Source organism: Catharus ustulatus, chromosome 14, assembly GCF_009819885.2.
Source record: "Catharus ustulatus isolate bCatUst1 chromosome 14, bCatUst1.pri.v2, whole genome shotgun sequence".
Taxonomy (NCBI): Eukaryota; Metazoa; Chordata; class Aves; order Passeriformes; family Turdidae; genus Catharus; species Catharus ustulatus.
The window spans coordinates 16,958,140-16,983,941 of record NC_046234.1 but is presented as its reverse complement, the minus strand read 5'-3'; the positions used below and the strand labels follow the sequence as shown (position 1 = coordinate 16,983,941).

At 38.9% G+C, this 25,802-nt stretch overlaps 1 protein-coding gene across 2 annotated transcripts in view; it reads right to left on the bottom strand.

Annotated features, from left to right (window-relative positions):
• DACH2 (dachshund family transcription factor 2) overlaps nucleotides 1–25,802 on the bottom strand; it is a 237,952-nt gene that overhangs the window by 22,506 nt on the left and 189,644 nt on the right. For both annotated transcript variants that reach the window (XM_033072801.1, XM_033072802.1), the window contains exons 6-7: nucleotides 21,816–21,951; nucleotides 19,520–19,600 (exon numbers count right to left, since the gene is read on the bottom strand). In XM_033072801.1, the coding sequence (XP_032928692.1) occupies nucleotides 19,520–19,600; nucleotides 21,816–21,951 (217 nt within the window). The remainder of the gene's footprint in view (nucleotides 1–19,519; nucleotides 19,601–21,815; nucleotides 21,952–25,802) is intronic.

The window sequence follows — 25,802 nt, the reverse complement described above, 5'->3', positions numbered from 1 at the left end:
CTGGTGGCTGAAAAATTCAACTTTATGGACCTGCCACTTTCTGTGGCTTCTGGATCTGGGGATGCCTGGGGAGATGGTGAGGGCTCACAGAGAGCAGAGCTCTGCCACTGGCTCCCAAGGAAATGTGGAGGGGAGGAAAACAGCACCTTCTTAAGCACTCTCCCATTGCAAACAAAGGTGAAAAACCAGCTGGAACCAAAACAAAAAATAGCTTGAACATAGTTAAAAGGGGGTAACCAAAAAGTATCAAACAACTGTCCATGTTTTCCTTGCAAAGGACAGGAATGAGGCTCTGCACTCCATCAGTCCTTCAGGGGGACTCCCAGCCAGGAGCCTGAACTCACTGCTCTAAGCCACATTATCAACTCTGGAAGCATAAAACCCTTTACAAATGTTTAGGTTCTGATTACTGCTCCTGTGACGTACGGCTTTTAGCAAGCCAAGCATTTTCCTTTCCCAAGTGCCTCCCTCTCTTTGCAGGGCACATTATATTTTCACTTTGGCTTATTCTACCTCCTCTTTGAAACCCTGCATTACTTGAGAGAGTGGCTGACATCCCCATTCATGATAGTGCACAAAATGAAGCTTAATGAATCCCCAAAGCAATGTACTTCACGTGCTAAAATCAATGTACATTGCCTGCTACAGTATCTCCCTGTGAAATGGAGGCATTTGCTCAGAAATTTCTATCTCAACAGGGTCTTTTTTCTTTTTGTAGCGTTTAACTGCCTTTTGTCTGCTCTTGTCTCCCTCCAGTGTTGCTCAGATGGCAATCTTTTATTCCTTGTGCAAACTCATTTGGAAAATGCTGGATGGGCTACAGCTGTGTACTGCTATGTAAGGTCTAATCCATGTCAAGCAGTGCTTTATACACACTGAATAAACACAATGAAGCAATGTTTTAATTGATTATTAAAAAGGCAGGGTTCTGGGCTGAAAGCAGTATTTAAAATCAGATTTAATCAGCTAGTTTTGTACAATTCTGAAAGGTAGTGATGCTGTACATGCTGCCACTCGAGCCCTGGGGTTCTCACCCACTGCAGCCCCAGGGCAAGAGGGGATGAAGCTATTTCTGGGTGGTTTGTGCAAATTTCCAATGAAAAACAAGCAGTGGATCAAAATACCAATGAACACAAACCTTACCTGGGAAGGTGTTTTCCCACACAGCTTCCAGGAAAATAAAATCCACATTTCTCCAGAGTCAGTCCAGGTGCTGAGGAACTTCTGCAGCTCAGTCTCAAACAGCAAAATCTGCTCTGGCTTTTACCATGCAGAGTCTGGATTTACTCTCTCTAGCAGTAAATACTGACCTCAAACCAACCTGCACTGCATCTGACAAAGGTGTCTGAGCTGGATGTGCAGTCTAGAGCCACAAAAAGTCTCTTTATGTGATTTGTTTAAACCAAAAATCATTAGACGGTGCAACTAAATTATTTTTGAACTCAGTAATAATGAAAGATAAATAATTGGCAATCAAAGTATTAGTGTACTCAAAAAAAGTGCCTCTGAACCCCCACAGGACACTACACCTGGGGAATCACAGATTTTCTGAAGGATTGTTTGAAAGTTTGGGCAATGATTAGTCTGAAAAGAAATCCAAAATCTAAATCTTCTTCATTCCAATTAACACTCTCCCCTGACTGCACTGCTCTGTGTACCCCAGCAATCAAAGTGAAAAAGGAATTGTAAAGCAACTAAGTTTCTCTGTCCTTTTTCCTGCCAATAAAACTACCACTGTTGTCCTGAAATTTAGGTAGGAAAAACTGGCAAATGCCTATTAGGTGGCAGCATGAAAAATCTTCATTAGCTTGAAGTACATGAATTATCAATCAAATGAGAAATAAGCAGAGAGCAGCTGAGAATGGCAAAGTGCTGTAATTACAAATGATCTCTTATGCATGATTGTGTCTCAAAAATTGTTACAGGATGCTGTGCAAAACCCCCAACGTTTATATCCACAGTCCAAAATAATATGGTCCATTACAATGATGTACTTTGGAGCAGAAATATCTGGTTTTTTATGTTTCACATTGTTCCTGTTCTCGAATCTATATTTTGTTTTATTTTTTAAAAAGGATGAATTTGCCTTAGAGAACTGACAGTTTATATGAATATTTTAGTTTTGCTTGCAAGTAACAGGAAAAAAAAACATGGCATAAAAACTCAAACCCCAAGTTCCTCAGAATGCCTACTGAGAATAAATTTTATGTTTATTTGTATTTCATTTTCCTTGAACAACTGCCTTTCCCTTGGGTATTTATTAAAAGCATAAAAAGAATGAGCCAAATTCACTTCTCAATAACATCCATTCAGCATTGTTGGAGCTTGCAAAATTGCACTAGACCAGCCAAGGGGAAAATTTCACTCACTGTTTAGTAAATATATATAATTTTTTTTTTTTGCTGGTTGAGAAGATGTATTGTTTAATCTTTAAATTCTCTGCCTGGTCCTGCTTATCAAAGGAGAAAAAGCAGCTGTTTGGTTATAAATTGGTGACCTCACAGAGGAATAATGTGCTGGGCTGGTGTTACTGGGGGCAGTGCTGCACCAGGCAATTCCCAGAGATGTGCTGAGGATTCCAACACAGCTCCCATGGACCCCAAAGCAAGAGTTGCATCTTCTTCTGTACGATTTTCCTGAAGATTCCCATAAATGATCTGATCTGACCTCCATTCTGAACCCCCCAGACTGCAGCAGTGTTAGGAGGGGAATGGTTTCAAGTGAATTTGGCCACTGGGAGGGATCCCAGTGCAAGGCTGGAGCATTTTTATAATGCATGGCAGACACATCCACTTGTGAACATGGACCAGGGAAATCCAAAAAACCAACAGAACAGAAGGTGCTGGCTGGGCTGTGACCAACACAGAGCCAAAGTGTCCCCATGTGTCCCTCCTGCCCACAGGTGAGCTGGACTTGCTCTTCACCTGCAGCTGCAGGTGTCTCAAAGCTGCCCTGATCCCATAAATTCCCATGATAAAAAATAATTTCTCCCACCATCAGCATGAGTTTTGTACAGTTTGATTTCATCCTTTTTAACCAGAGCCTGCAGGAAAGGTCCTTCAGACACAGAAATTGTGACTGCTAATCAGCACAGGAGCAGGGGTTAGTGCTTCTCGTCCACTGCTACCCACCAAATCACAGTTTGTAGCTTTGTCAGTAGAAAAAAATGCCTTTAAGGCTGAAGCCAATGTTTTCAGGAGTCTGGTGGATTGCCTTTACTGGCAGCACAAGAACCCCCCCAAATCCAGCAGCAAGTAATGTGAGCATTGCCCTTGGCAGCACCATTAAACTGGGCAGTGAACTACTTCAAATGGCTGTGAGTGTTAAACATTAGTTCTGCCTTAAGTAGGTTGGTTTTAACAGTCAAATGTGCACTGCAGTCTATGTGAACATTAAAAGCACCTTTCAAACTTAATTTTACAGAAATGTTAACGACCAGAACAAACTATTGAAGGCAAAGAAGAAAAGTAATTATTTCAACAGATGAAAGGAAACAGTAAATTAACACTCTTGTTTTAAAAGGGGGCTCAGTAACTTATCTGCTTTAAGGAAATACCATTAACTGGAGGTACCATGGATATTTCACTTAATATGTTTATGGTTTGGGGTTTCTTTTCTCTTCTGACCTTTAAAAATGAGGTCTGAGGCGAAAGGAGAGCCGTAAATCTTAAACTGAAATACAACAAGTTCCAGAAACTGCTTTATCAAAATCATAGCAAGGGAATCGGTTCCTAAATATCAACATTACGTGTCATGTACACACACATCAAAGCCATCAACAGCAACAACCTTTATGGCCACATAAATTCTAAGAAAGCAGGAAGACAGAACCAGAATGACTCAGAAATATTCCTAACATACCACCAGTGCCTACGTACAATAAAAAAAAAAAAAAAGCCAAACCTAGGGACAGCTAAACTAATCCTATTATTACATTAAAAAATATCCAGGGAGAAATTTGTCATAGTTTAGAAAATGTTAAGTTGCTTGTTATAAATACAAAACACACCAGTTTTTGTGCATGAGCTGTTATTCAGTGCAATTTTGAAAACTGTTTAAAAACAGTCACTGGCTTGTAAGCAAGATTTTCTTACCATATGTGTTGCAATATGGAAGCAGATTGTGGACATTTCCAAAGGAATTTCATATATATATATTTTAAAAATGCTTACAGCAAAATTTAGGTGATCATTAGGGGTTTTTTTTGGTGGACATGCATTTTCTACACAACAAAAAAAATGTACTGATTTAAATGTGGGGTTTGAAAATAATTTATTCTGCATCATCAACACAGCTATATATGCTTTTCAGTCTGAAATCACTCACTTGCAGACCTCAAATGATGAAATAGTTAATTATCCTCAGGACTTACACATGTCCACTTTGAAAATAAAGTCAAGTTTAGGGTTTTTTTTAGCAAAGCTGCATTGCTGATTAAACTGGCTTTAATCTGGCTTTTAATTAATAATTTTTCATGAAGGATATTTTAGAGTAAAGATATTACATTGCACTGCACATGCATCAATCTCCAAGTGTTTATGCAGATTTCTAGGGATGCTAAATGCTAAATACACACATCCATACAGGACATACATGACCTAGGAGGTAAGGAAAGAGCTGCAACACAGAATTCAGCTATCCTGAAGTAAATTGAGAACCAGAAGGTCAGGAAAAACTGATGATGTAGTCTCAGCAAACACTGGCTTTGACAGGAAAGCCAATTTAAGTAGTTCCCACGCCCCACAGCACAGCTCAGCAGCCCCTTCTGTGAAAATCTTTTGGATGCCTATTTTTAAACTGTATCATATAAAGAGTCTCTTCACTAACACCTCTGGATGATGCAGGATTATTATTTTGGGGAGGCATTTTCTTGCTGAAGGTATTTTGATGTGGGAATAGGCACAATCTGGTTCATTCTTACACATTATTTAAATCGTGGCAGTTAATGTCACGTCAGATAAAAATAGGAGAGTTGTTGAAGGCCCTTTATTTCCTGAACAAGCAAAATGCATTATTTTGTTCTGATTTGAAGCAGAAATTGAGGAATGTGTGGAAAAGTACCCATGACTTTCTGGCATGAAAGGAGTCTACTCCACAAATCAACTCTCCCTTAACAGTCTCATCTGAGGGTATTAAAGGGGGTAATTGAAGAAGCAACAGCTGCAGACAACACTTCAAGAGAGAACTGCAAGTGGGGAAACCTTTAACCTGCGTTATCAGACCCACCCAGACACTGTCAGATCCACTCCCCAGCCCAAGCTCAGCCTGCCACTCCTGCATCCATCACCCTGTGCTGGATTGATCATGATTTGCTATTGAGATGTGATAAATACCAGCACGTTCAAGCCTTCAAGCAGCAGCTCCTGAAATGCACGGTGACAGTGCTGCTGCTATAAACATATCTGCACCAATTATTAGGCTGAGAAGAATTTGTGAGCCAGCAGTCTAAAATCATAAGTTTTAGCTGCACACAGCAAGGTATACACTTATTTAAAAATAAATGTGAAATTCAGTCTTCCACAAAAGCAGCAGTGTCATGAGAAAACTCGGGCTTTAAGTTTTGTAAACGCTGCGTTTTCAATATTAGAGTGTCAGTCTTCATCCACTCTCTGACAAGGCTGTCAATCAAACAGCAATCTAGTTTTGTAAGACTTTAACCAAAGATCAAAGCAATGATACTGCTGAGTTCACATTACCTTCCCACAGATAACTACTCGAGCACTTTCACAGCACTACATCGATATTAACTTTGCACCGCTCCTTCCCAGCAAATAAAACAGGACAAAGTTTGACAGCCCTGCTGGCTTCTGCTCCCTGCCCTGATCCAAGCTGAATCCCAGTGCCATTCCCTCCATCCCTTATAACTCCTCCTGGATATTGAAGGTGAGGACTGCAGGACTTGTGTTCAGTTACACTTTCATCAATTAAAAGGAAATGAAATGTGCTGTCTGTCTCCTTTGAGGAGCACATCAAATGTCTTTTCCTCAATAACAATAGTTGGGCAATAAAAAGATGAGTGAGCAAAATGTGGTATATCATCGTTTTGCCTTTGACTCCAGCCCAATGGCAAATGAAAGGCACCCAAAATCAATTTCCAGAAGCTAATAAATTCAGTATGTGAAAGCAGTGAAAATAAAACTTTTGCAGCCTCATCATCAAGCTGATTTGTAAGCAAAGCTGGGCCCAATTCCTGCACCCTATGGCACCCATATTTTCAGTTTCATGCAGGTAATATACCATTTCTACACAGTTTCTATTCCCAGGCTAAACAGAGAGATAAATACATATATATCTTCTTCCCACAAACATATGTCCTGGTAATATCATAATAAAAATCTGAATGTGCTGTGCCCAGGAAATCGTGTTGATCCCTATCAGTTACTTCCTGCAGTATCAGTGAAGGGAAGGTGAAGGCAAATGCTGCTCCAAGGGCAGAATCTGAGCACAGCTGCTTCTATATATGCTATATGCTCTATAGAGATAGATATAGATTAGATATATAGATATAGATATACAGATAGATATACAGATAGATATAAAAATTATATTCTATATATATGCTTCTATATATGCTATATATGCTATATGCTTCATGCTATACATGAAACTAGGCAGTTCCATGTACAGACAGTTGAGATTTCCCTCTTCAGATGAGAAGGAATATTAGTGAATAAAGCACTGCTGCTTCCTCCACAGGAATTCCAGGACAGGCCCCTTTATGGCAGCACAGGCAGGGGCTCTGGGGGCTTTTATTCGCTTGTTAACTGCAGCACTTGCCATGCCCAGCTAAAGGCAAGATTCCACAGGGAATACTGTGTGACCATAATCACAATTTAAAATACCCCCTGAGCAGGGCTGAATACCTGCAGGGTATGGCTTTGGAGAGCTGAGAGCTTCCACTCACCCCAAGCAGTTCTTCTGTGTGATAGACTATGGATTTTTTGAAAATCTAAACCAACTGCAGGCAGCAATATTACACAGGGTCAACTACACTTACCTGACACACTGAAAAGTCATTAAAAGTGCTAAAATTTTCTTGGTGTGGTGCTTACTTAAAAGGAATAAATAAAGTAGGAAAAAAAGTAAAACATCAAAACTAAAAAGGTTTCTGACCCTGAAGGTTTCTTTGTCAATATATGGATTTGTTTCCTACAGAAAAACAACCCAAAAAAAAAAATCAAACCCAAAACATAAAGAGAAAAAAAACCTGAAGACAGGCAGGCAGGCAAGCTGGGTGCTGGAGAGAGCTTGAATTAGCAGTGGGAAATGTGGCTGGGGAGTGTAGCTGAAGAATGATGGTGTATGTGGACTGAGGACATGTGCGAGGTTTGGAAAACAGCAGGTGGAGGAAACTGTGGAGCAGAATTATATTTACAGGGGAGAAGTTAGAACTAGGTGAGAACAGTAAAGGAATCACACTCAGAGTGTAAAATATTGCTTTGTCACTTAGTTCATACTGTGAACATGTCCAGGTTTTTCCTTCCAAGTCACCAGCAATGGAAATGCTGTTCCTCCTTACTCAATTTCTCACCAGGGCACCATTCTCCTCAGATGCTGGCAGCTTTTGGGAGCCTAGACTGTTATTACAGGACCTGGGACAACTATTTCCTCACACTGCAAGAAACACTCTGCTAAGGGGTTTTTTTATTATTTTTTGTTAGAAATATCAGATCAAGTTTCCTCTTTCTTTGCTCCAGGATTTTAGCGAGCATTGGAAATGAGTGACTGTGAAACACAACTCAAATATTGGTAATACTGCAAAACCTTCTTTCTTTCATGTTTGTTTTATTTACCTTACCTGTTCACCTCTAATGTTTACAAGCAAGAAATAATGATTTTTTAATCTCAAACACTGCTTCTCCAGCTGAAGAGTCTGAGCCCTCCACACTTCCAGCTTTCTAAAACACAACTATTACAAAATCTGGGAGATTATGTTGCACTTTATGTGCTTACACATCATTAACAATTAAGATTTCCTTGGAGTGTGGTATAAAAAGAATACTCAAATTTAAAAATCCCCACCAAAACACCAAAACCAAACAGATTTTTGCACAGCTCCAGTTTCAAACAGGACCTGTGAGGAGCTATCCCTTCCCAGCCTCCACTCAGCACAGAAAGATTTCACAGCTTCAAGCATCAATTACCCACACTTGGTCCTTCCTGCTCACAGGATTTGAGACTGGTTTTTAAAATCAAAGCTTTAAAAGTTAAACTTTTCTGCATTTCCTTTTATCTTCTCTTGATAATGCAACTCAAAAATAGTTTCTCCTAAATTCTCAGTTTTTTCTGTATAGACAGAAGGCACATTTATAAAAGCATCTAAAAACCAGAATACACTTAAATAAAAAAATGCCTAACTGCATCCATAACTAAATCTTCATTTAGTTAAAAATTTTTGATATTATCTCTCATTTTTTATTCTTCAAAGGAGAATAGTAATTAGAAAAGTTCTGCAAATTTGCACTAATGAAGCAGAAAAATCTACTATGAAGTAATGGATTTTATTAATTACCATGCAAGAAAAGAAGTAAAAAAATGATAAAAATTTAAGTACACCTAGATCTTTTTTAAATGATTTTTATAGGAGTTTATGTTAAATTACTTATAGGTTATTTCAGAGAATTACAGAATGTTTGGATTGGAAGGGACCTTAGAGAACCTCTTGTTCCAACACTCTGCTATGGGCAGGGACACCTTCCACTACACCAGGCTGCTCACTTCTAAGTCTTTGTAAAATCTTGAGCTGGGAAGTGGAATTTTGTCACAAATTTGAGCTATTATCAAGGAATTTATACTCCCTGAACACTGAAAAAGAGAGGACACTTAAATATGTAGCAAAATTATATTGCTGAATCTAAGCAGAAACACGAGGAGTGCTGGAATTGAGTGTGAAAGGAAATCCCAAATCCCTTTTTTGTTCCCATCTTTCTTCCCTTCCCCACATCCAGCAGCTTTCCTTGCTGTGCTCAGGACATCTCTCTAAATCCAGGGGAAAAAAGGACTCCCATAAAAACGCCTCATGCCAGGATTGTTAACACCATTACATGAAATAATTGTTCCTTGGGAGATTCTAGACAGTCAATTAACCCCCAATTCACGACTCAAGTGGCAGAGCAGACACTCCATGAATAAAGGGTAGGGGTTCAATTCTCAGTTAGGATGAATTTTTTTCCTTAATAGTTTCATCTTGTGGTCAATTAAATCCCTGAGCGTTGTATTAATTATTATATGAATTCTAGGCAACTTCTAATTCAAAGGTTAGGTATGGTGTACCACAACTGGACCAGAGTCCAGGGCTTCAATTTTTCCAAAAATTCCACCTTAGGGGTAAAAATGCCCTCTTCTGAAAAAAAGCCATGGAAATGTCTTTACATTGGTAAATCTGGGATGCTTTAAATGCCTCCTGAATTTCACACCAGAGGTAAAACTGCATTGTGTCACATCATTAGAAACCTGTTTACTGCTGCACCACATATTCCTATCACCACTTATAATAAACAGGGTTTCTAAGCAGACTTTTAGGCATTAATCTCATCTCCAATTGCTGAGCTTTATTCCTATATTGTTGGGCATAGCAGCTTGGAATAGTAGCTTACTTTTCCATCTGTTAGACATATAGACTGTCAGTTTGTGAAGTACTTTCTTGGTCCTCTTTTTGTTAGAATAAAGTCCTGGATTTCCTCAGGGAAGCAAGGGACATATGCTGGTGCTCTATGGTTTCTGAGTTACTGCAGAGATGAATTCCTCTTGGCCAGATTTCTGTTGAATAGGTGCTGGAATCATATAAAACACCAACTTGTAAAAAAAAAAAAAAAACCCACAGTAAAATGGTGAGTTCGCCGGCCAAATCAGTGATCTTTTTTCAACTAATTATTTTTCTTGCTCAAAATGAAGACAGTTTGTCTTTGAAAAGACTGTCTATCATTAAAAAAGAAAAGTATGGAAAGTTTTTGAAACAACTATAACAGATGTCATAGCAGTTGAAAGTACAATTAGAAAGCACAACGCCGCAGAAATAAAACTTCAAACAAAAGCGGAAAGAGTTCTTTGTGCACATCAATAATTTAGAATGATTTAAGAACTGTTTTATAGATGCAACTGGAGCTCTTTCTGTCTATATATAAATCGAATGTGGTCTTTATAGGCAAACAAAAAGGGGATACAATCCTTTTAAATTATTTTTAGGATAATTGTTTGCACAGCAAACATCATTATTTATCAGTTTTGAAAAGAAGCCAACTGCCAACATTTGAAATGCACAAACCTTGGCACACAACACAGAAAATGGTAATCTCCCCCCTTTTCAAAACCAGTTTTGCATTTTATTTTACACATTTGTCAAGTTCTTATCTCAAAGCCCATGCAGTTTACCTATTTCTATCAGAAATCATTATATTTTATTTTTAATCACCTTCCCATAGCTAATTTGGTAACTCAGGAAGGGAAACTGTTATTGCTACCAGATGCTGTTACCTTCCTGCTCACTCACACATTCCTATAAATTGATTCAACAGCCTGGAAAACAAGGTTTAATATGTATTATTATGCCTTCTGGATTTCTTCTGTTATGATCTCTTTTTTTAGATAAACAGTCTCATTTTAGTGATACAAACATTCTAAAGCTATGCTACTTCCCATAGTAATTCCTTCAGGAGAGTACTGCAGGATGCTGCTGGTCCTTTGCCAGCAGGAATTTCTCTGTAGCTTTATTTCGATGTGTGTTCAAGAAAAGAAAGAAAACCAGGCAGTTTCATGTACAGAGAGATGAGATTTTCCTTTTCAGATGAGGAGGAATATTAGGGAATAAATGACAGTCCTTGAGACTGTAAGTTTTCTACAGAGGAAACGGGAACAGATGTTCTTGTAGGTAATAGAAATTCTCCAAAAAACTTCCACACTGGAATATCAGAACACACTTTTCACTGGAGTCAGCCAGGAGAGCCCCAGCCCAGCCACTCTGCTGCACAAAACAGCAAAAATTACAAGGAAAAAGAAAAAGCAAAAAGAACAAAGTGCAAACTTTGAGACTTCAGTTCTGCCATTACAATTTATTCACCCCCATAATCTGTGAGGTTTGCCCTCATTGGTGAGAAAACCCCACAGTGATTCTGCCAATTTAGCAACAACTCTTCCAGACAGATAATCATACTTTGCAGATACTTGGGACCATTTACCCTCAGTATTTTATGTGACTGATGATATATGAGCTGCTATTTGTGTAAAATTAAAGCTCCAGCCTGCCCCATACAATATTTAATATTGGGCCATATAGGAAGTGATGTTTAAAAAACACTCATCCTAAACAGGGTGCTGAAAAGTTATCTTGTGTATCAGAGAGAATTCTTACTGTGAAGCAGATCCTAATCTAGAAATATTTGACTTATTTTCTGCTGAATTTTCCACACCTGTGTATGGAGAGAAATTAACAGTGACCATTCATGAATCAACAGAACTGTCTCTCAGGAACTTAGTAAATTAGTTTTTGAATATTGGGGAATTTCTTTTTTTTTTTTTTTTCTTTTTTTTAAATATCAAAAGATTTGTACAAAGATTTTATGTAATGATATAAAATGATATCATCCTTTTTATTGTTATTACTACTTCTGGAGATTTTACAGAAATATTATGCTTTCCCTGTAATAGATCAGTTAAAGTAAAATTCAGTATATATAAATATAGATGGTATATAAATATACATAAATAAAAATATAGATCTATGGTTTTATAGAGCAATTCCAACTCTCTGCCTAAATCCCTTCTGCCCCCAGTGCCAAAGGCAATACAACAAAAATGACAATAATGTCAAAAGTCAAACAGCAGCTCTGGTGATTCTTCCTTTAATATGCGAATCTCTCCACACTTTTGCCTGGAGGCCACCATCATTACAGTCGAATTCTAGATTTTCAAACTAACAAAAACCAAGACAACAATAACAAATCCAGACCAGCCTCCTCATCTAAGAAGTCCCCAGAGGTTACAGATGTATAAATAACAAGTTATTTCCTGAACAATGCTTATTTTCTGCCCTCTGTGAGCAGGCACGTGTACACACACATATCCCATTTTCTGCTCCAGCTCAGCCATCTCCCAGAGATGCTCCATCATCCAACATATTCCACATCAAAAAGGCATCTTCCACCACAGCACAAGAGGCTCTGCACTGAACTGTCAGGAAAATTTGTACAGCTCTGGATCCCCTGGCTGACAACACACTCCCAAAAAAGCCATGGGATATGTCAGCAAATTCACACCAGTCAGGTCTAACTATCAAAATATCACAGAGCAGCCCCAGTGATGGTAAAACAGACAGATTCAAAACTGCACCATGTTTTATAGATTATAACATCTCCAAACACACCTGGAAGCAGAATTTTATTTATTAAACTGCTTGTTATAGCCTGTCACATTCTGTCAACTAGAAGAAAAATCTGCTTTGGAAACTACTTTCACTGACTACAAAATAAAAGAAGAAAATAAATCAGTTGGTATTTTGACACCAACATGGAAATGCCAAGCATGACCAAAGAAATGTGCTGGGGAATTTTGTATTGGAGTAATCCCAATTTCAGAGCTCACAGATCTCTCTCCTTCCCTCTTTTTATCAATCTTGCTACAAGAAGGATATTCACAGCTGGGAATCTTCAGAAGGGATCCTCACGGATCTTCCAAGTCCAACTCTTGAGTGGATGGTCCATGCAAGGATAAAATCCCCCTTAAAACCCTGCACTATCAGCACCAGGCTGTAACAAACTGAGCTAATCCAGTTAAATTGCATTGATGGATTACAATTGTGGGCTCCTGCTCTTTCAGGCATGATGATGAATTTCCAAAGGACAGCTGAAAATATGAAAAATCTACTGAGAGAACTGTCCATCCCCAGAAATAACTGTGGCTGTAACACACAAATCCCATTCACAGTCCAAAGCCTTGGAGTGGTGCCTTCTGCCCCAATAATCAAACATGAAATCTGATTTCCTGCAATCTGCCTTCTGAGGTGAGCACAAGGGCCATTACCAGCTCTGCCAACAAGAATCCATGTAACTTTATCAAAGGAATTCAATACAATGGCTGAGATGTAATGAAGAACACATTCATTGTGGTTTCATGACTACACATCAGGAATAATTCCAGTCTGAGGTCAGTTCACTATCTTATGCACAGAATCCTTGAATGCTTAGGGTTAGAAGCTCACTAAGGATTTACTTGTTAATATCAAGAATATTCAAATGCAAAATTCAAATATTCAAATTCAATATTCTAAAACACTTTGGAGATGAACCTTAATGTGCAGTTTTGTCTCAGCCCTGCTGTCCCCAGAAGCCTCTGGGCAGCAAATCCTCCACAAAAGGGAGACAGAGCCCTTAATTGCCATCTTAATGTGACTGGTACACAGGAGACAGACACACTCCACAGAGCCATCTCAGATACTCAAGATCAAATTAGAATAAAAAGGCCCTGAGTACACAAAAAATGCTACACAAAATACCATCCACCAGTGCTGGATTTGCTGTTGTGGCAGCAGGAGCACACACTGCTGTCACAATCATGAGCTCTGTGTTTCACTGATCTGGAACATCCAGCTGTGGGCAGCAGGACAAACTCTGGCTCACTGGTAGGAACCCTCAGGAAAGAGCTGAGTTTTATGAAGTGCAGCTTCTGTCAATGTCCTGAAGGTCTTCCTCAGTTACAAACACAGCAAAACCTCCAAAGGCACCAATTAGCAATTTCTATGATTAATTTGACTTTTTATCTGTATTTTTGTCCCTTTCCTCCCCTGTGTGTGCACACTTGGGCACACAAATGCAGGTTTGCTGCCCAAGGATTTCTGTAACAAAAACATTCAGCAACTTCTCAGGACACAGACTGTCCACATCTTACTGCTCACAATGAGGGCTGAAGGCAAATTTATTAAAGAGCTCATAGACATTAAGAATGTCACCAGCTGCAGGTCCCAGGTTAATGACTTGGCACCAGAGGTAACACCAAGCAGAGGATCCAGCAGGTCAGTTTTAATATCTGCTAAGGAAAAGATTGCTGGGCCTAATCCAAAAGCCTTCTAAGGTCACTGGGTACCAATCAACAATTTTTCTCCTCTTCTTACACTTTTCAAATTTGATATAGTTCAGATGAATCTACACAAAACAATTCACAGTACTGGGGAAGTGGGAATGTCCCTAAAGAGACAACTGACTGAGGAGTATTTACCTGATTTCCCTCTTATTTGCCCATTTTATTGCACAGACTGACATGAATTCTGTAATAAAAATTTGTTTCAAAGCTTTTTTAGTAAAGAAAATTTCATTATTTCACCGTGTTTATACAGACTCATAATTTGTAGTGTTTAGACAGCGATACATTAAAGTCACTGAAATCTAATAAATAAAACATATTAATAAATTATAAATCAATGCAAGAAACTGCTTTAGCCCATCTGCCAAGATAACTATGAAGTAGGTATTTTACTCATCAGAAAAAGAGCATTCCTAAAAATAATTCTGCAAACAAAGCTCCAATATAAACTTAATGTAAAAGGTGTGACCTTGGAGTACTTCACTAGTATCTCTTGCATAACTGCCTTTATATTTATAAATCTTTTAGCAATGGTTAAGCACACAATCATAACGTCCTGAGAACAGACATTTCAAAAATTAAAGCTTTACCTTTATTAATTATTTACATTTTGTGAATCTAAGTTAATAGAGTTTGTCTTGGTTTTATGAATTTGGTTTTTTTTGGATTGACTGACAATCACATCTACTATTAGGCCACCGTTTTAACAGCTGTCAGTTCACTTGTAGGTTAAATTTAACAACAAAAAAACACTTGTGGAAAATGCCTCCACCCAGAATAGAGCACTGTGCTTCTTATCTTTCAGTATTCTCTGAGGAAAGAAAATGTAAAAATACCTCTGACTTATCCAGTGGACATTTGCACTGCACATGTCACTCAAGGTTTTGGGAAAAAGAAACTTTTAAATTCATTACTGCTGCTGAAACAGCCCCAGGGTCTGTGATACACACACAGACACCAGAATGAATGTGGCTTCCCTCCTAATTTGGGGAGTTCAGGTATCCATGAACACATCTATGAAGAAAACAGTTTTTCTCCCATTTTATCTTTAGCACTGACATGTCAAACCAGCAGCACAGAGACCTGTGAGGTGCTGGCACCAACTGCACACCTTGCACAGACCCCTTGTGCTTCAGCTTCGTGCTCCCTGCTCTCCTTCTCATCCCTCCCCTTTTCCATCTGGATGCTTTCAGGTTAATTGTTGGGAAAGTTCCCTCTCTGGAGCACAGCCCCCACCAGCCTGTTGCTGTTTCAGGTGCTCTGCACCTGCTCATTCTCCTCCCCTCACATCCTGAGCAGCCCAGTCCTTTGGCAGTGATTAATTTAAACAGCATAAACCCTCTTTTCCGCTAATGAAATCCAATAAATAAATATGGTTACTCTTTCATTACCGTGGTCTCTGGCCATCTGAAAATATTCCACTCAGCAGACAGAAATGATGCAAAATTCCCTTTTCCTTGAAGCAGTAAAGGGAAAGGTGCTCTTTAATAAACTGGGAAGGGAGAGCTGCCAGATGCAGAGTTTGGATCCTGCTGTGTGCTGGGCTATGGGACACAGCCCCAGAGCCTGGACTGGGCTCTGGAGATGCAGGATGGGCTGGAGGAGGGAGCACTGCCCCCAAGCAGCTCTGGAGTGCAGGGCAAACCCCCTTCTCAGCAAAAGTCTTATTTATTTGTACATATATTGTACATACACTGCACAAACAGTGGGTAAGTCTGACAATACAGGTCATTATTAGAATTTCCCACAACATGGAAATATGGTTTGCACCCCAAACCCCAAGTGAACACGTTATCCATATCTGGATAACAACCAGCAGCACGAGCTGGGGGAAATCCTTCCAAAACACCAAGCTTTGGTCAGACTGTTCCTACTGAAGACATCCTGCACAACCCCACTGATTTCACTGTGGCAAGAGTTGGGCCAGTGCCTTTTATTGCTCCAGCCTGTGTGAGGAGTTTGAAATATTTCTTGTCATGCAGTCAAACAGAATAATTGTACCAGCATCTAAATCCGGCTGGAAGGCACGGCCAAATTCTTTTCTGGCTCATTTCACCTTCCTAGTGCCAGAATTCATATGGAGGTTTCTGTAAAGCCTATACAGGGCTGTGTCAAACACAATCCCACCCCACACAATAGAGATTTTTTCCAGGATATGTACTGAAGCAGACGAATTTAAAGTGTAGTTTCTGTGAGTAATTGTGCAGGTAAAATGTGGGGCTGTGTTCCAGGGGGGATTTTGTAACTGTTTCCTTGCCCTAGTGACTTCAAAATAAAGTGCAGATTACTCTTGATATGGTTTTCACTCAGAAATAGATGCACAGGCAAAATGCTGGTGTAACATGCCAGAAAAAGGCATTTGACAAAAATATAATACTGTATGTAATCCCTGCAGTGAAAACAATTTTAGATATATATATATATATATATAAAGATCCCAAACCATGAAGACTTCCAAAGATGTTTGACTTTGTTGCCCTCTAATGTTAAATTTGACCATACTTTCTCTAAAAGGATGCAGAGTAATTGAGATTTAATGGCATTTCTCCTTCAAAAAGATTCAAGGTGTGACTGTAACTGGGCTCTAAACACTCTGCAATGACACAGGCACCAATTCTGGAAATTCCATCCCTCCAACACATGCAAACAAATCACAGGAATTGCAACAACCTCTTATTAACTGTCCTTTAAAGAAGCACTGTTGTGAAGCCATGTTCTCCTCAGCCCTAATTACCTCAAAATTACTTTGATGAGAATAAAGTGGCACATTTTTGTCTGAGATCACTTAAAATGGGACATGGAAAACAAAAACTCTTATCCTAGGGGGTGCTTTGTCTACAATCATTACAGTAACTTTTATCATTTTCTTACATTAAGATGTCACATAAATAGTACTCCTGATAAATTTGAGTTCTTTAATTTTCAGTTGTTGTATCTTAATCGTTACAGAGCTCAGCTTTGTGAAGTTATGTCAAGGTGTATAACACAAAACCACGTTCAATATATGCCTTCAATAATTTCTTTGTTGTTTGAAAACTTCCAACTTACAGCAAAGCTGGCATTTTATGGCCTGCAGAGCTATAAATCATTTTTAAAATCATGATGATATTACTCAAAACAGATGTGAAAACATATGTTTGCCACGGTTGTATAAACCGCTTACTTGTCATACTTAATAAATGTTGATACTTTTATTTTAACTACATTCCTTCTTAATAACTTTGAAAATCTTTTCCATGGTGAATATATTTTGCCATGGTAAGAGCAATGGCAGGTTTGGAAAAACAAAGCTTGCTCTGTGTACAAATCACATGGATGTTTCCTGCAGGGCAAGGCAGCACAGATCACACTCCTCACATTGGCCACATCTGACTCTAAAACTCAACATAACTGAGGTGCACCAAAATAATTATACAGGAGAAAACAACAAAGTATTAGGAACAAAGAATCTGCACAGGACTGGGATGAATCATTGAGGACTAACCCCAGTGGTTCCTACAGAAACTGCAATTTGTCTGTCCCACTGATAAACAATCCTGGATAAACAAGGTTGGTGCCTTTGAAATTTCTGTATTTCAAAGAAATTCTCCCAGTATTAGTCCCACTATAATGTCAACAAAATGTTCTGGTTCTACAGCCATGAGATGACTTGAAAAATCACACCTGGACATGACAAAAAACCCCAAACTTCTCATTCTCAGATTTTCTGAGAAAAACTCGACCTCTGCAGACCAAGTAGAAAAGCAGAAACACTGCTCTGTCTCTAAAATAATATTTTATAACATCTCATGATTTTGAAGCACTTTTTTCTGATGCAGGTGGATCTCTGAACACTAAATTAATTCCAAGAACATCCCCTAAGTGCATGCAGAACTAACACATGTATAAAGACGTATTTCTCAGTACCTAATCAATTAAAGAAATTATGCAAAAATGTAGACTAGAAAATGAATAAAACTACACAACTTTAATCTTAAGGAGAATTATGGCACACAAACTGTTAGCATCAGATCTTTGTGATTTCATCCATGTTAAAAGGAATGATCACAGGAGCCTGGGAATTGGGTTCACAGGTGGTGGAGGTTCAATTATTTTCGCTTTGGGGATTTCTGAATTATTTTTTCAGATTCTTGAACTGCACCTTCCTTCATCCATCCTGAGTGACAGAACTGCTACTACCAAGAAGTACATGATTTGCATCTCTGAACCCCACAGGATACTGAATTGTTTCCCTGAAAAATGACTGAACATGTGGCAAGAAACCATGCACAGTTCAACAGAATTAAAATCAACTACACTTTCAGGCTTAGATTAAACACTCGTTGTGCAATTTCTATAGATATGTAATTCTAAAATCTTAGGAGTGAAGGTATGGCTGGGTAACTTTCTGTAAATGTCAACAGGAGTCAAGAGGGAAGGATTTAAGCAGGATGATCCAGACAGAAAATCATCTCAGAATGGCACAGAAGGGCTCTTTTGGGGTTCATGAGGAAAGTGCTTAAATGCCCAGAAAAACCAGTGAATAGAAAACAGCTTCTGTCTTCAAGGAGAGCTGAGCAGGAAAATACAAAATATAAGAAGGAACTTTCAGGCTCTTCCTGAAGCAGTCACAGACCTCTAAGGAATAGAGCTGATTGCACAAAACCATGACACTGCTCAAATAATTTTATATAATTCTGGGACCCCAGGGCATGGAGGGCCTCCAAATTCTCTTCTGAGTAGCCCATAAAATTGTCTATATCTGCCTTTTAGTTTTCTCTGAAAACACATGACAGTCAGCTCAACAAAATATAAATCAGGTTGTGCTTTCATTTATGATGATAAATAAGAATATTCTCAGTAGACTTACAAGTACATTTACCTTATGTTGCCTCTTCTTTCTGTTTTTTTTCCTTCACATCTTTTTTTTGCTAAAACCTCACCATCCCCTTCAGCATCTCTTTGCAGTATTTTTCCAGAATAAATCCCTGAGTATTCACCTTTTCCAGCACCCAAGAACTTCTGCAAGGAGAACCCAGCACTTCCCTGCCCACAGCAGAATCCCTCCAGGTCAAACATCACCTCTTCCCTTGCTGCCCCACACTGGTCAGAAAATATAAAATTGTATTTTGCTCACCCAGAGCATCAGAGCAGTCTGCACACACATCCCCTGAAGGCAAACAAACAATACCACGTGACTGATCAAATATTTGCTCAGAACTTCATAAATAATTGAGCCAAAAGACCTGCAAAATATTACCCTCATGCTATATAAACACAGAGAAGCAAAGTTCTCATTGCTTACACTTCCATGTGAGTTCACTGGATACATTATTCATTGCAATTAGGCACTTAGTTCTCTTAAATTAGTAATATAATGTCATTGCATATGCAGAACATGAGAAAAAGGCATAAAACACATAGTAAGTGGAATTAAATGCTTGAGATGCAAAACAGTCTGTGATTTTACCTTTCTCCTTCTGTATTTTTTTTAGGCTGGTCCCAGTTTCTTGGTCAATGAGTTCTCCTTCCCTGCTGTTGGTCAGCATGGCTAAAAAAATCAGAGGGCACAGTTAACTAACACTGCCAGCAAAAAAGTGTTAAGAGAAAAGAAAATATTAAACTCTATTTCCTCTTGGTCAATAATTTGGTATTTTAACTCTTGGAGCCAAGTAAAATATGCAGTAAAAGCTAATCTGCTCAAGTTTATTAGACAAGGACACCAAGACAGAACACAAATTACCACTGAGATCAATGTGTTTTCTCATGAAATGTTCAAATTAATTAATTAATGGGAAAAGTACATCACAAAAAACCATTCTGGGGAAAAATACATTTAAGGATTTAAGTATTAGCAATTATCTATAAAGCAGTAAGCTTAATAAAAACCACAGATTGCCAGATCCTAGCCCAAACTGACTGGTGAGAGCAAAACCCCCCAAACATTTTAGTGCAGAAAGGAATTCTTAATACCTGCAAGCTCAGTAAGAGCTGGGCAGTTTATGACTTCAGATGCCTTTTTCTTTGTTCTTATTTGATTAAAACATTTCCTTCTCTGCAATCCCCCAATTGCACACCTCACAATTATTCCAGGGAGGACACTTGTTACAAACCCCATTGCCTTATTTTAGGTAGAGTTTTTATATAATTGCAAAAGTAAAAACATTGCATTTGTGTCAATGAAAAATATTTATCCATGCCTTTACAACAGTAAGCATTAGATCTCTACACAGAGACATCAATAATCTCTTTTCACTGCTGCTCCAGGAAGATAAAAATTTCTTGTCCTGTGTATTTTTACACAGGAAAAAGATGAGGAGAATCTATTCCAGGTCTTTGCCCTGTGTGTGCTCAGATTTAGGCAAAGAATTCAGGTCCTACCCACTGTGCTGGGCAGTGTGGCTGCAAGGACCAGGGTCAGAATTAAAATGCCAGAAGCAGCCAGGGAGGTTGTGGATGGGAGGGAATTCTCAGTGATTCACTGGAGCAGAGTGCATGGCTTTTGTGGTTTAAATCTGGCTCAGCAAAGCCTGCACGGGCTCCAGGCCATGAGGAGACAGCAGTGTTGACACACACTGACGTGAAGAGATGTTAATTGACTTGCCCTAGATCCCTCTTGGAAGCACCAAGAATAGGATCTCAACTTCCTCTAGACAGAATTAGCATTTTAATCGATGGTGCACAGGCTGTGAAAGCTGTGCTGGAGAGACCAAAAAAGCCAGAAAGGCCTCAGCCTCGGGGTGATGAAGGAATGTGTGGGCACAAGGAGGTTTTTGGAACAAAAAAAGTCATCATATCATCTGTGACTTTCTTCACATGCATGTGAATAAAAAGATTCCTTGCTCTTTTTCAACTGCAGGTGCCTTGAGCAACACTTCCCTACCCAAGCACACCAAGGGAGCTGGTTGGAGCAGGGAAGGGTGAAAGGGAGATCCTCTGTGCAGGGGATACTGGCACAGGATGGGCTTTGCTGAGTGATGAACTTCATTAAAAACCCATAGGGATGAACTTTCTGGGTATTCCATAGCAAGCCTGCCATCACTGAAGTTTTTTTTGTGAAATTCCTTAAAAAACCATTGGGATAAACTTTCTGGGTATTCCTTAGCAAGCCTGTCCTCACTGAAATTTTTTTTGTGAACTTCCTTAAAAACCATTGGGATGAACTTTCTGGGTATTCCACAGCAAGCCCCTCATCACTCAAGTTTTTATATGAACTTCCTTAAAAACCATTGGGATGAACTTTCTGGGTATTCTTTAGCAAACCCTTCATCCCTCAAGTTTTTAAATGACCTCATTAAAAACCCATTGGGATGAGCTTTCTGGGTATTCCATAGCATACCCTTCACTCCTGAAGTTTTTTTATGAACTTCCTTAAAAAACCACTGGGATGAACTTTCTGGGTATTCCATAGCAAACCCTTCATCCCTGAAGTTTTTAGATGACCTTCATTAAAAACCACAAGGATGAACTTTCTGGGTATTCCATAGCAAACCCTTCATCCCTGCAGTTTTTAAACGACCTTCCTTAAAAAACCACTGGGATGAACTTTCTGGGTATTCCATAGCAAACCCTTCATCCCTGAAGTTTTTTTTGTGAAATTCCTTAAAAACCATAGGGATGAGCTTTCTGGGTATTCCGTAGCAAGCCTGACATCACTAAAATTTTTAAACGACCTTCATTAAAAACCCATAGGGATGAACTTCCCGGCCATTCCACAGCACGCCCCAACTCATCCCCGCAGTGTCCCCCCCGTGGGCAGCACTGACCGATCCTGTCGGGGGTGTTGTCCAGCTGGGACGGGGAGCTGGACACGCTGCTGCTGGGGTGCGAGGACGCGTGGCTGCCGGGCCGCTGGCTGTCCTCCAGGGACGGCGCCGGGGACGGGCTGTCCTGGATCCTCTCCTGCAAGAAAACACAGCAAGGCTCATCCACACAGGTTACAACAAAAAAAAACCCAGGCAGGTTGGATTAAAAGTGATGGGAACACATGTTTCTGAGGTAAACAGAACACGGCTCGTGGTTAAGAGCAGTGTAGTTATCTACAGCCAAAACCAACACCAGCAACGTGTCTGAGCTTAGATGATCATTTGCCACCTTTTTTTTTTGTTGGCAACTTTTTGTGTTCTGAGTTTTTCACGCCTAGGAACATATAGAATATTCTTTCATGTTGCTTTCACAAACTACTTTTAATCTACAGGTAGTAAGATTGCCATGTATGAGTCACCTTTCAAATAAACAGCTCACAGTTGGACTGAACTGTCACTAAATGCAGTCAAGTTTGTAATTAGAATCTGTATTTATGAATTTTTAACTAGAATCTGTACCTGAATAAGTTACATCAGTATCTTCTCAGGGAGGCACCTGGGCAAATGACAAATGTTGTGGCTCTGTAAGAACTTCCCTCTTGCATGAAAAGCATCACTGGCTAACCAAAACAAGAGTCTGCTTGCAAATTTATATGTTTATATTTCCACAGAAAACTTTGATATTAACCTCAAATTTAAATATATATAGTACTTGAGGTAAGGAGGAAAAAAAGGGTAGGAAATAATAAAATTTTTTTAAAAAGGCAAATTAAATTTTGCATTTCTGTGTATCTGTTCTTGCAAATTGCCTGAAGATGCCATGGAATTTTCGTCAATAAAAATCTTTAGAACAGCTCAGACTAACAAGGCATAAGTGAAAATTCATCCTTACGACAAAGGCTTGTGAGACCACTTGAGATCATTCCAACCCACTGTTTCCACACACATACTTTTAATTAAAAATTTCAGTGCCCTTCACTCCTGTTCCCAGAACCTTCTGAAAATGAGAATCTTCTCAAAGGGACAATCAGGCCTGATTTACTCCAGGTATTTTTCTCTTAAAATGCCTTCTGTGTTTTAAAACTTCTGTCAAAGTCCTTGAAGGTGCAGCTCCAAGGGAGAGACACTAATGAGGGAAAATGGTTGAATTTAAAGAATTCCAGAAACTGAACCTTGGGAGCTGCCCTCAGCCCTGGCAATCAGCTGCTTCCTGTGCAAACCCAGAACTGAAATCTAACTTGCTTTTTTTTTAAAAAAAAATGAGATTCTCTTGCCTCCATGTCACTAAAAATCACAATTACAGTTCATCTGGGAAAGTTGTCTCAAAGGAATTTTGCAATCTTCCCTCCTTTCTAACCTATTCTGAAGATGTTTTATTAGGAATATTCAATTTGGTTCCTTGGTAGCAATTTACTGTGTGCTCAGGAAAATAAATTCAGTAGCATTTGGAGTTTTATGCAGTTTTCTAGGTGGAAGTCTGAATCAATAATGTAGCTTTGGGAAGAACGTGGTGGTTCCTGGAAGTTTTTCCATTACAAACACCTGACATAGAAGCTGCTGTTTGGATGTATCAAGGCAATTCACTAATTACACCACCAGCAGATCAACAAGAATATTCTGTTACCCATTAAAACCATCCCTCGAAGCCACACTCATCTTTGTATTTGCAGACACCTCTGAGAGTTGTGCAAAGGGAACTTGAGCCTGGATCCTCCTGAGACATGGGATGGCATCTCCCTATCCCAACCACACCAGCTGAGAACATGGCACTGGGTGTGCTTTGTACATTAAATAACAACCCAGCCTCAAAACCATGGAACAGATGTGTATCTATTACATAGCTGTTAATCCTCAATGGATCAGTTTCACTAATTATCTGTTATTTAATGAACATACAGTAACTAAGAGATCTGAAAGGGAGAACTTTTAATGCTCATATTTAACAGATATGAGTCTATTCTGTTGAGTCGCAAGTTTTTATAATTTTGAAAACGGAATGGTTTATACAAATTAGTTTTCAAATTCAGTGGGAGAAAAGAAGTCCAAGTCACTGAGCTAAAAGTATCCTGTGTTTTCTTTCTTTTGGCCTCCAAAGAGAGGGTTTGGAGGCTGCTGAGATGAACAGATAAAAAAAAGGGAGTAGGGGTTTTGTGGATGTGCTGCTTACTGAGTTGTTCTTAAAAGTCACATTCTTACATCAAAAAGTACTGTCCTAAATAAGAATTACACATGTAATCCTGAGTGGGTAAGTTCTGTGTGTTTTTTTACCTATGTGCAAATTTTAGCTTCCAAATAGGTTCCTGCTAACAGGTTACAACTCTGACTGCAATTTCCTTCGCCTGGATTTCAGCTTTAACAGTCCTCTTTGGCACTATTTCCTCCCTTTTTACCACAAAGAACACTCAATTTACAATTAAGATACCATTTTGAAATGATTAATTTTACAGAAGAGTGCATAGTTTAAGTAAATTTCATTGTCTACTGCAACCATGAAAATGAATAGCCAGGGAGAGGACATGCCAACTGTTCTGCAAAAAAACCCTATGAACAAATATGACTAGGAATTAACACTTAGATATCACACAAACAGCCATATATGTCATCTTAAATGGGAGTTATTTGAGTAATTCAAAAGCTGATGATTTGGAAAAGCAAAGTATTCCAGCTCCTTCTGGTAACTGCATTTCCCATTGTCTCTCACTGTGAAATAATCTCTGCCTGGAGTAATTTGCCTTCAAATTCAGGGTCTTGGTTTGAAATCTTCAGGCACAAGTAAAAGTGTCAAGTAATAATGTCATTTTTAATCACACAGTGAATCACTTTCTAAGAGAATTAGTTGATTATGTCATCTAATATCTTTCCAGTCACACCAATTTCCAGGCACAGGGAAGGCAGAGGTTTCCCTACAAGCAACAAAGGAGCTGAAATTCCCTCTGTGCCATATGTGCTCCAACTGAGGATGGAGTATCACCATGGGAGGCTGCATATGGATCAAGAAATTGTCCATTTCTAAATGTTCATGTGGAAATGTGCTGAATTTCCCCTACATAATGAACAATGCTATGAGCAGACTCTTCTTCTGCTGGTAAACAGATCCATTTTTCAGTCCTGTAATCAGTATGCATCTATTTAGCTACTTAACAGCAATGTGCTCTGGTTCATTAGGTAGCTACTGTTGTGTCTCAGCCTAGTTAAAATTTCACAGCAAGTTAATCTATTTTATTACAAATGAGAACACAAGTGATAATGTCCTCACCATTTTCCAAACACAGGGTTAACGGTATTTGTAACAAATCAATGAGGGCATTTAAATAGGCAAAATTGCAAATCTAAAATCTTAACATTTTGTTTTACACATTGATGACTTCATTTTATTTGTCATCTATGTATTTTACAACCTTGTTATTTTTCATATATAATTTATTTTCCCCTTGAAAATGGCTCAGTTCCTCCTGCATCCTACAGGGCAGCCTGGTCCCACACTAGGTAAATTCAGAGAAATAAAAAAACATTCCTAAAAAATGTAGTATTTTCCCTATTTATATTTCTTCCTATTCAGGAATTTGCAAAATTAATATTCCAGGTTATAATTGAATGAATTATACATAAGGATTCTACAGATTGTGAGAATTTTATGAAAAATGAAAACATTTCTCAACATCTCACCTATTTATCTACAGTATCTTCTTTATCTCATCTTTTTTCCTTCCTTTACAGAGCTGTAACATAAATTCTCAGAAAGGACCTTTCCAGTATTTAATCCTCTTGAAGGGTAATATATTTGTCTCACTAAAAATCAGTGTCCTTCTCTGCCTCAGAAAATGTAGCTACAAAGCTTGACATTGTTAATTTTAGTTGTGATTTAGCTCAATGGCACTGAAGTCGTGAACTCACCCAATCTCCAGGCAGATCCTTGATTTCAGCTCAATATCCCTCTTCCCTCCCCTG